We start from the raw sequence: 12,717 nt of genomic DNA on the forward strand, positions 1-12,717 counted from the left end.
TTGTGTTATTTTAGTCATTATCAAATTTGATTTTATGTCCATATGCATTTACGTGTTTTTGTTGTAACTATTTAGGTTTCAGTTACTGATACATCATACATGAAATGTCTCCCTAATTTACTGTTATATCTCTCTTAATTATACATTATACATGGTGTCTCCCTAATTTTCCTTCCAGTTTATAAGCCTGTGATTTGGAATTTTTGTAATTGCATGGTGTAAGTGAAATGGTCCTGGGACCTTGAAACATCACTTTTACTAGCCAACGATGATGAAGTTTCCACTGTACTAACTAATCGTGATGATGTCTCCACTGTACTCTAGGGAAGTTATAGCATGACCGGTGGGATGCGCGTGAGGAGTGGAGGAGTTGAGCGCGTGGGGGCACAATCTAAAGTAGGGGAGGGAATACGGTGCTACTAACCCTACTGAGAGTTTTCGACTCCCGGCTCATAGTGGTGGCGGGAGCCGAATATTGTAGTGTTTGCCAACATTTCTAGACCCTTATGTTCTTACCACGGTGAACTTTTATGATGAGCAATTTAGTATAGGAGACCTTGAGAATATTTGAACATTTCTAGACTCTTTTGAAGTTACGGCGACAGACTTTTATGATGGGGAAATGATACAGGAAATCTTGGAAATATTGGGACCGGATGTACGTGATCTTAACTATGACTATGTTCTGCCGAAATTGTGTTCATAGCTCACCCTTCTTAATGAGTTCGCAGTAGAGATACCTGGTGGTAAGAAAGGGTTCTCATAAATTGGGAAAGGGTAGGAATTTATATTATTCTTGATCTCCAACGACGACAACAGTTCAGAATTATTGTAATTGTTACGCTTTGTTAGCCATTAAAATTCAATTTATCATATACTGACCGTGTAAGCTTCAGGATTTACGATAGTAGATACAATTATACACTACAAAATTTTCAACTGACATAGCCTAGCTGCTAAATTAAAAATTAATATAAAACTGGTTAAACTAATTTGTCAATATACACAGTAGAATAAGAAAAAACTCAGTTTTATCTACCAACTTGTATCAAGTTAATTTAATGATGTATACTTAAAATAACAATAACGCCAACGATCCACACGCAATAGTTAACATAATAAAACCCCGTTGTCGATGAAAATTATTTATTGTTCTTCGAACTACACCCAAATCAAAATTGTCCAGATTACTTTTAGTATGTTTGCGTTTTCTTACTTTGTTGGGCGTACTAAAAGAATTGCCAATTGGACTTATTTTTTTTCCTCCTTCAAAATTTGTCTAAGCGTACTTTCAGAAAATTGTTGCCTCTACGACACGCTGTAGAACTTTCTTCAAATTTATAAGTGTGTTGGTTTCTGCTTCCCGTTTCATAAAATGGGAAGCACTTCTCTTGCTTGGCCGTGTATAACCTTTCTACCTCCAATTTTACTTTTTACATTATGATCCATCTCAAACTCTTTACTTAAAACGTAATGAGCACAACGCAATTAATTCACAAATTGTATTACAACTCGTGAATTGGCACAAGCGAATGTTTTTTGGGCGGCACGTATAGAAGACTGGAGACCGAAGTTCACAAGGCTAAATACGGCAACAGACTGAGCCGCTCCATCCCCCACCACTTTAGTTCCGTCTTTGCCTACGGCGCATCTCGAAGTCACCGGTCATGCTATAAATTCTCTACTATACTAGCTAATCGTGATGAAGTCTCCACTGTACTAGCTAATCATGATGAAGTCTCCACTGTACTAGCCAATCATGATGAAGTCTCCACTGAACTATCCAATCATGATGGAGTCTCCACTGTACTAGCTAATCGTGTAACTATAAAGTAAAATATGTAGTGAATAATAAATTAAAATTTTTTTTTGGTTTTAAAAATTTTAATCTTTTTATGGATGGAGAAACTTATTTTTTTCGATACCCTTTGTATTTCATTGAAAGATTTAAGTATTACTTATATGTAATTTTTCTTTACAGTTGAAGTAATAGAGTTATAAGAAATTTGAAAGGAAAAGAAAATCCTACTCATTTCTATTTTTTATGTTGTGTGAAAATAATTTTCAATTGATACATTTCCAAATTTAAAAAACATCTGTCCTCACTTATTTTAAGTAGTACTGTCCATTTTCATCTTCATGTGATCCGATAGGTCCATATCACAAAGACACAACCAGATAACAAATTTCCATGCTAAAAGTAGCTTCTTGTCTCAAACTTTCTAAAAATAGCTTAAAATTAATAGATTGTTCTTTCCTGTACAGTTTGTATTCAAAAGTTAAACTGTATACAGATTTATATACGTGTAAGCAATATTTTTTAAACTTGTATTTCTTCTAAAAAATCATTTTTGTGACACATTGTGTATTGTCCTAACTTAAAAACTGTACAAAAGTGTATGTATCATTTTGTAACAGACATTAGTCTCAAAATGGACATTGCCTCTGAAAACTGAAATTAATTCATTGCATTTTTGTAATATCTTTTAACGCTACGTGTAGAAGTAAACAAAATATACTTATATGGCTGGTACAGGTAATTTATACAATTGATTGTATTTAATAGTAAACTGATTTTGGATACAAAAATTGGACATTTGTATCTTTACGTTTATGAGTCGAGATTGTATTGTCCCAGCAAAGTCTCATGTTTACATAACTGATGTCAAGCGTGATGTTATGATGAAGTGATGTAAAGTATGATTGTGATATGTTGCAGCGATGTACCACCTGACGTGCTAACTTTCACAGTGACTGTCTACAACAAAGGGAAGCGGTCAAAGGACACGGAGGTGGCAGAGCTCACTGTAGAACTCTCTAGTCTGACCAATGGTGATGAGGTAATATTTATTATACTCTTTTACTTGAAGAAACAGCTTCAGGAGGTTAACAATTGATTAAAAAGAATCAAGAATCAAGATCTTTATTAGCCATTAAATAATTTTTACAAATTACAATAGGCTTCGTCAGAGTAAGTCTAGATTTCCTAAACCTATATTATGTACTAGAACAATGTTAACAATTTAAAAAAGGTTAACTAAGATATAACATTTTCACAAGACATATACTCTTCAATTGTATAAAACACATTACACTTAAGCCACTTAGATACAACTTTGTAAAACTCATTATTTGGCAACAATCTAATTGAAACAGGTAACTTATTAAAGAATCTCAACTGTTGGTATTGGTAACTTTTCATTGTTTTACTTAATCTAATATTTGGTGCAACCAGGTCTTGTTTGTTTCTTGTTTGATAATTATGCACTAAACTGTGAGTATTAAAATTATTTATATTTACTTTAACAAATATTAAATTGCTATAAATATACAAGTTGGTAAGTGTCATGATTTTATATTTACAAAAACTTGCTCTGCAGGATTCTCGATTAGATAACCCAGCCAATACCCTTACTGCCTTCTTTTGCCATGTAAAGGATTTTTTTGCAGCACTAGAATTACCCCAGAGGCGTACACCGTAACTTAAATGGCTGTGAAAGAGACCAAAATAGGCCATCAATAAAACATCCGGGCTCACACAATACTTTAGTTTCCTTAGTAAGAATAACACTCTTGACAATTTCTTACAAAGGCCATCGACATGTTCATCCCAGCAGAGTGTACTGTCTAGGGAAATACCAAGTAGTTTAACCGATTTTAAAAAGTTGTCATTAATTGTGTCTAAATTATTTTTCAATGAAAAAAGTATACTCTCAGTCTTACTATCGTTTATAACCAGATTATTGGCAGAATACCACATTTTCGCTAGTTCAAATGAATTGGTGAGTTGAGAATTAACTTGTGAAACACTAACATCAGAGCATATCAATGTTGTGTCATCAGCGTATAGCACTGATGTTGAAGGTACATTATAACTAAAATCATTTGTAAACACTAAGAATAAAAAGGGTCCAAGGACTGAGCCTTGAGGTACCCCTGTACTTACATTTAACACATCAGAAGAACAGTTATTTACACATACAAATTGTTTTCTATAGCTAAGGTAACTTTCAAGTAGTTGCAATTCTTTATTCCTAATACCGTAAAATTCTAACTTTTTACACAACACTGAATGTGACACTAAATCAAATGCTTTGCTCAAATCAATTAAACTACAGCCAGTAACAAGTTTTTTTTCAAAGCCCTTGAGAATAATGTCAATAACAGACTCAACGGCCATATTAGTGGAGTGATGAGGTCTAAAACCAAACTGAAGGGGATATAGCAAATTGTTAGATACAAAATAATCATACAGTTGCTTCAAAATGCAGGATTCAATTACTTTACTTAATATGGGGACAATTGCAATTGGACGATAGTTCTCAGGGTTATTTCTGTCACCTTTCTTAAAAATAGGTGTCACCTTGGCAAATTTTAAACACTGAGGAAAACTACCTTCAAGAAACATGCGGTTTACAAGATAAGTAAGTGGAACTAATATTACATCTATTATACCTTTAATTACATAATTGGATAAACCAAATACATCCTCACTTCGAGAGTTGCTCATCTTGTTAACTACATCTTTAACAGTTTTTTTGTCAATTGATTTCCACCTGAAGTCATTTTTACATATTTCAGGGGGGGGGGAAATTCCTCAACAGATCCGCCCAATTAACATTATTTGACATGTAGTTTACTGTGTTAATTTGTGTATTTGTAAAATAATTGTTCAATACATCTGCAGAGAGAGAATTTTTTATTGTAATATGCCCTGATTCTTTTTTAACAATTTCCCAAGCCTTTCTACATTTATTTTTTGCATTTTGAATCAATTTATCATTGAGACTTATTTTAGCTTCACTGATAGCTTTGTAGTACAATTTTTTAAACTGCATGTATTTATTCTTGTCAAGTTGGTCTGAACTTAATTTCCACTTATCATATAAGGCGAGCAAGAAAGTGCGCATCAACCGGAGTTTGGGAGTAAACTGACTTCTTGTTAAGTGATCACCTGGTTTACAACTTAATTTGACACTAATCAATGGACAATAATAATTAAAATGAGTTACCAACATATCTACAAACATAGAAAAAACACCATTTACATCATCGAAATTACTTAAACCTGACCAATCAACACCTTTTAAGCACTCTCCTAAGTCATACAATCTATCTTGTGAAATGAGACGTTTTTTATATGGTTTGTTCTCACCCTTCTCTTTTGAAGTGATTGAAAGAGAAAAACTAACAAAAACACCTGCATGGTCAGAGATTATGTCCTGTTTAAGCAAGGAGCAACTATACAATTCCTTGTTGATATTAGTATACAGATTATCCAAACAGGATGTGTTTCTTGTTGGCAAGCTATTCATGTTGTATAAATTTACTGATCTAAGAACGTTTAAGAAGTACTGCACATGTGGCGTATTCTGTTCTAAGATATTAACATTTAAGTCACCAGCCAGGGCAAAAAACTTGTGGGGCTTGGTCATTAAATATACTAATAGGTTTTCTAAATTATTTACAAAAGCATAAAAATCAGAATTGGGAGTTCTATACATACATACAATAATAAAATTATATTCTATCAGCCTAATTACAGAGGGTTCACACACAAAATCAAGACAGTATTCAGAGACATCAATTACTTCATATTTCAAAGATTCCTTTAATAAAATTGATGAGCCTCCGTGAATGTGAGGAGGTTTGCGACAATAAGAGGATGCTAGAATGAAACTATCAGGCACATACAACGAAATTTCTTCCTTCTCAAGCCAGTGTTCATTCAAACATAAAATATTAGTGGCATGGTGCTTCAAGATTGTTTCCAAATGACCAATTTTGTTCCTAAGTGATCTGATATTCAATGTCAATACCTTTAAGTTGGTTGAGACTGGTATGTCAAATGTTGTCGGCTGATGGTACTTTATATTATTCCCTAATCTAGATTGATGAGATTCATTAGTTATCTTACTTGTATTAACAGAGTTAGACAGATTATCTATTTTGCAAAAATTACTACTACTAGTGAAATTACACTTGGTTCTACAAGTCAGTCTATTATTTAAGTCGTCAGACTGGAATCCACAAATTCTTGGTTTTTTTCTTGGCCTGGAGTGGATGAGGGTACAGTATATGATAGTGGTCCTCTTGCTTGCTCCTCCAGTTGAGGGGTGGCCCATCCATAGAATGCTGTTGTGTTTGAAAGCAAAGTTTCTACACATTCGCCATTCATAGTTGCACTGCGTCCAGACGAGTTGATTTTCACAGGTGTAAATTCGTGGGCACTGCGAATTGTAGACTCCATGTTGACTTTGAAGGTGACATGTAATGCAACAGCAGTACACAAAATGTCTTTACCAATTTTGTTCATGTGTAGGCCATGGTGTGTAAAATTGGAGCATGTTAAAAGGTTGTTGATTGGAATAAAAGACACATCCCTATTTTCCAGCACTATATCATAGATTTGTTTATTTATATTTAATATAGTTTTGTTCCATTCTGGTTGATCATATCTGTAAGGAATTGACGTCAAAATTATATTTGTATGTTGCAGTTTCAATATTAAGTCTTGTATTAGGGATTGGATATTGCCACATTCCCTTTCATAATGTAAGCTGTTTGTTCCCCCTATTAAGACAACTGCATCGTTTTTAGTGTAGTTACAAACGGCCTCCTCAATGTTGTCGCAAATGTATGACATTGGAGCTCCTGGGTACACATTGCCTGTTACATTTGCCTCTTTTTTAGTAAAAATACTTTGGATGGTAGAAACACATTGTTTGGCATGGCTGTCCCCAAATATCGCAATCTTTGGTACATGTATGGACTTAAAGCAGCTTGACCCTTCAGATTCTGGCTTATAATGTCCTGTGGGTGCTGTCAATGGCTTCTCACCATTGTTCGTGTTACTGTTCTCAACAACATTTAAACCATCACTTAGTTCAACACTGCAAAGATCACGAGGAACACTGCTACATTCCAATGAGGAACTGTCCTGGTGTGTATTTAAAATTTTCTCAGTTGCATTATTTGTTTTGGGAGCCACAAACATTAGTGATTTAATCAAATGTAGAGGGATATTTGCCCTATTTTGCAAAACAAATGCTAATTTAGCCCTTTTTTCTGCACAGTTTAACTGGCTAAATTCTGGCAACATCTTTGTAACAAAAATATCTGTAGGATTTTTTATAATACTTTCCACCGCTAATAAAACATGTATTCCACAGTCATTCCCATTTCTCTGGGTTGTCCCTTGTATATCTATAATGTTTGGATGTGACTTGAGGCCTAAATATTCACTGAGTTTATTTGCCACAGTTTGAGTTGGGACACAGTTTGAGTTATGCAATGAATCATACTGGTAGAACAGAGACTGGGATTTATTAAATACCAGTAAATTCCAGTGGGTTCCACTTTCAGCTATGTCACCACTGGAGTTATTAATAGGCATTAGAATAATTTCTTTTTCAGAAATGCGTAGAGGGTCCAGGACAGCAGCAAAGTCATTCAATAATTTTACTGCCTGACAGACAGATGGATTTAATATATACATTTTGGTGTCTGAGCTAATTACTGTAGTATTTAAAATATCAAGATACATTTGGATTGGATCATCAGTGATCCAGCCACTCGTGTCTAGCAGATCAGAGAAAAATTGTTTCATCCGGGCAAATTCAGACTCTTTTGTATTAAACATGCTCTTTAAATTCAAGTTTTCATTTTCCTTTGAAAGTAGATTACTTTTTAAATTGTTTAATTCATTTTCAAGCAGTTTATTTTTTTCTTCCAACATATTGATCATTTCAGATTTAAAGTCTTGACTAGTTTTATTATTACTTTCATTGTGAGAGTCATTAAGTAATTTTACCATAGGAGACAGTTTTTTATTCATTTTTAACTTAGATCTAGTTTGTACAGTAGGACTATTATTTTTAGTAATTCCCTCCTTCATCTTACTGTAGTGTTCTTTCATAATATTGATACTGTTTCATTTTAAATAGACTCCATCTATGTATAATTAATTAATGTACAATAATGTTGCTCAGCTGTCACAACAATACTGTATAGCAAGCAGTGTATTGTGACTCAGAGATATCAATGATTGACAGCTGGCAGTGGCAGTGGCAGATAACAGCCACCTGTAGCATGGACTGGTGGGCTGTAGTGGGGGAGACAGTTTCCAACAGGAAATAACCCCAGTAGTCAAGATATATCTTCCTGTCTTGAATAAACTAGAAATTAAGAAAATGCAACCATTTCACTTTGGTTGCTTGTTAACTCCTCAGTTAGTGATAAAAATGTATATAGTTCTTTTAATTGTCTTTAAATATAAGTGATTTTCAAAAATTATCCAGTTTTCATTGTACAAGAAAACATGTGATTTTTCAGTCTGCTAATGTAAGTAACTGTTTATATGTATTTATTAAGAATAGTTCACTACAGAAAATGAAATTTTAAAACTAATTATGAACTTAATACTTATCAAAGACGTTTCTCACTTATCTGAGTTCAAACTAAACAATAAAATGATTAACTAAAACACAACTAAAAATAAAACATTAAAATGAGTCATCACAGAACTCATCACAGAATGGATATCGAAAATGGAAAAACAATATAAAACATCCATATGTTAATGATTTGGATCCTATTGAATGCCTAATGTATTGTTACAAAGTTAAGGAATGTGTAAGTATTTTTATTCTTTGGAAGAATTTTTTAATGTAAGTCAAAGTGATTGACTAACATAAGATTAGTGTTTAATTAAAACTGTTTGAACAGTAAGATATAATTTTAATTAATAATTGTATTGCGTGTAATAATGTTTTAATTCATTATTATTGGATTTAAGGTATTTTATTGCTAAATTCTTGTTAAATTATACTTTTAACATTTGTTATTATAACTGTTAAATTATGATTGTTGACTTGCTCTTTTAATTTTTTATTGTTGACTTGTTATTGTTAAATTTTTATTTTGGATTTTTACTGTTCAATTTATGGTTAAATGTTAAATCTTAGTTGTTAACTATAAATTAGAACGTAACATTTTCTTCCTCATGAGACATTTAGTATAAACTATTACTATTATCCATTATTTATTTTAAAACTAGTAGGGACTAAACTGACAATAGTACGTTATTAATATAAAATTATAATAGTTTTAGTGTATAGAATAATTGTAGAACAGTTATTCTACTTGTATTCTACTTTTGTACTTGCTTGTACAAAATTTGTTTTTGGCAATAGAGAGATTAATCAATTGCTTGCATGTAAGGAAGCAAACGTTTAATTCGAATAACATAATGCAATATTAAATGTTGTCGAAATACAAATCTGTATGATTTGTATTAAACATTTAAATTAAAAATACAATGTTAAAGTAAGTAATAATTGTTGTTTAACATATTTAACATGAGAGAAATGCAGAGTATCAGTCCAACAAAGGTAAGTGTATTATCTAGTGATTGGTGTCTACAGATTGAAGACTGGTACTCGTTGTCGGGAATGACGCCCATTGGCGAGTGGGGTTCGCTGCGACTGCGCACACGGTATCTCCATGATCTCATCATGCCCAAGGAGGAATACTCGCCCATGCAACAGCTGATCTTGGACCCCAGTCTGGAGGCAGTGAGAGCGCTAGCAGACCTGTGTCACCTGGATCGCATGCCTCTTGCCACATCACTGCTCAGAATATTCAGGTATTGGGTTAATCTCTTGTGTTAGGTGTGATCTGTTGCCATATTTTAAATTCTGTAAAACCACCTGCAATGTGAAAGTTTACCTTCATTTTTTATTTTGTACAGAATTTAAGAAATTCCATTGTTGAATGCAATTTGTGTTAAAATGTATTTGTCTAAACAAAGCCAGCTCATAAAGTGTATCTTGGATAATCAAATCAGATGTTAATTCCTCCTAATTGATAATTTATTTTCAACAATTTTAATTGTCACTGAAAATGGCATACTCCTACAATATCAATGCAAATTGCATTTCTAAATGTGCAAAGCTTGTCAGTAGTCAGTGTGCATCCGCGTTTTGATATTAACTCAACATTCAATTAGCTATGATATTTCAGAACTTTCTTTTTCATATATAACTCATATTATTCTCTGTTCTAACTATAAATAAAAAGACATTAGCAGGTAATTCTAGTAAAGTGTAGTAATCAGTAACATTATAACATGATTAATTATCACAAAATTTAGAATTTTTCTTAATATAAAAAATTTCTAGATTTATTGATTTTATATTTAACAAAAATGAGAAGGTCAGGAAATTGTGGAGATCAGGATTAAGAATTCAACAATGAAGTAAAATGAACTAAGCTCTTAGAATACAAATATAATCGTAAATAATGATAAAATATCTATAGTCATACAGACTAGTTTTTATTGGTATTTATTAAAATTTGCCAAGCGTGCTCTCTACTGATGCAGGTACACTTTGTTGTTTGTTTATTCCGCCTGAGGCTATACCTGTAGTCTGTGTTGTGCCATGGTGAAAGTTGTCATTCACAACAGAAGGTGTCCTTGTCTTGCCACAAACTGCTTGTTGACGTATCCGTTTCTTTTCTATCAGGATATTTTATTGTCGAGTACAGATGTATGAATTGATTAATGAGCTTTACAAGTACTGATCACCTGTTAAGCTCTTTAATACCCAATCAATCCAAACATCATAGTACGGGAGCTAGCAACGTTTCTAAAACAAGAATTTCAGGTCAGCTGAAATTTTGATATGCTGTCTTTCTTGCTCTTTCGGTTGGAGTCCGGGCTATCTGGCTGGCGGTAGTGGTTGCGTTTATTAATGCGCATCTTACCTGCACAGGTAAAAATCCAGGAGCGCTTCGGCAAATGGACAACATGGCGTCAGTCTAAAGTCACATGTTTGTTTTGTGTTTGTGTTATTTGTGATGTTTATTTATTAACCCTCCGGCTGGCAACGTCGTAAATTACGACTCATTTTTTCCTGCCGTGAACTGGCAGAGTCGTAATATACGACTCATTAAACATCGTCTACTAATTACGTCATAGTTCCGATAATTACCGCTCGAATCGCATAAAAGTTATATCACTTAAATCACAAGATCCCAAGCCTTCTAATAATGTATTCACTTTTATATATATATATATATATATATATATATATATATATATGAATATTTGTTATTTTACTGGCCGCTAAAAGCTCCCGACTACTTCCGCGTGACACGACTCTGCAACTGTTAGTGCTTGTATGTAGTCTTGTTTTTTTCAATTGTAATTTCATTTGTAAATAAAAGTGTTTATAACTATGTATTTTCTTTTTGTGCATAAGTAAGTGAACATTATGCATATTTTAGATTTTGAAATAAAATTAATTTTGAGTTTTTTTTAATGGCTTAATATAAAAAAGTGTTTTTTGAAAAAAAAAAGTTTTGAGTTCTGACCATCAAACATCCACCATTATTTAGGCAAGTCAAATTATAATTATGTTTATATTGTACAACATATTCTGCAGAGTAATTTGATGTATAACACTTTTGTGTTTTTTCCAATAATTAATTGTACAGGATAAAAAATTAAAAACTCTGCACAAAGCTTCAAAACAGGGTGCCAGTCAAGGCTCAAATGCGCGCCAGCCGGAGGGTTAATTTCGCTACAATCGCCAGTGGTAAAATGAAATGTGTTTCTGTAATTTAAAAAAAGCACTTCAAAATTTCTCCTCTGATCCTGGTTCTAGCTCAACTGTAAACCTCTTTGAAGTTGAATTGAATTGAAAATAACTTTATTCATAAAGTATACAGTGGTATACATTGAAAGGCGTCATTAGAATAAACTTATTTCTAAAAACTGTAATATATATATGTATATAGAGTATATGATAAAAGAACAAAATAATTAAAGTTCAGCTAACCCATACAATGAATTCTTTGTTAAATACAATTTTAGCTTTTTTTAAAAATTGTAAGTTATCAATAACTTTAATTCCAATGGAATCCTTGATAAAAATTGAAAAGTTCTAATCTGTGGGAGTGAATGGCAATTTCGTTTGTATGTCTGGTAAAATAAGTGTGTCTGTCACCTAGCTTAGGAATTAAACTATAATTACATAGTTGTTTTAACATGTAGTGTGGTATGAAATGCATAAAGACTGTAGACAGTCATAATGCCCAAGTGAGAAAAATTTTGGTGAACTGTAACGTCAAAATTTAGATTCAACATGGTTCAAATAGCTCTTTTTTTGGAAGAAGAATTCTATCTAAGTACCACCATAAATAGCAATACCAAAAGCAATTGATGATTTGAACAGTGCTTAACCCTTTGGATGCCAGCCCATTTTCCAAAAGTACTACCCAAAAACGCCAAGGGCATTTACAGCAGTTTTGCAAGCTTTCACTAAATGTATCATAACTTTTTTATTTTTTAACAGATATTGATGATTTCTTTACCATTATTTTGCTTATGAAATGCCCTTGTTCTGTTGGTAAATTTTAGTTGCATAAATGTAACTTAAACTTATAAAAAAGTTAAAAATTAAGAAAAAAAAAATTAAAATTTCCAAAAAACATTTTTTTTTAGCACAAATAAGTGGTTTAAAAAGAAAATGTATGCTGATTTCCTGTTATATCCTAGTAAACTATATCCAACCCTTAACCTAATTACAAAATTTTAAAAGCCTACCTTATATAGAAGTCCAGTTATGATTTTTTTTCTCTAAATGTGACACGGGCACAGTTTTTGTAATTTGCATGGACGTTGTATGTAATGTTACACTATATTCACAAAAT

The 12,717-nt window shown here is 32.6% G+C and overlaps 1 protein-coding gene across 4 annotated transcripts in view; it reads left to right on the plus strand.

Moving 5' to 3' along the window:
• LOC124366136 (ras GTPase-activating protein 1) overlaps positions 1-12,717 on the plus strand; it is an 83,044-nt gene that overhangs the window by 47,632 nt on the left and 22,695 nt on the right. For all 4 annotated transcript variants that reach the window (XM_046822438.1, XM_046822439.1, XM_046822437.1 and 1 more), the window contains exons 11-12: positions 2,720-2,840; positions 9,426-9,646. In XM_046822438.1, the coding sequence (XP_046678394.1) occupies positions 2,720-2,840; positions 9,426-9,646 (342 nt within the window). The remainder of the gene's footprint in view (positions 1-2,719; positions 2,841-9,425; positions 9,647-12,717) is intronic.

This window comes from Homalodisca vitripennis, chromosome 7, assembly GCF_021130785.1.
Source record: "Homalodisca vitripennis isolate AUS2020 chromosome 7, UT_GWSS_2.1, whole genome shotgun sequence".
Classification (NCBI taxonomy): Eukaryota; Metazoa; Arthropoda; class Insecta; order Hemiptera; family Cicadellidae; genus Homalodisca; species Homalodisca vitripennis.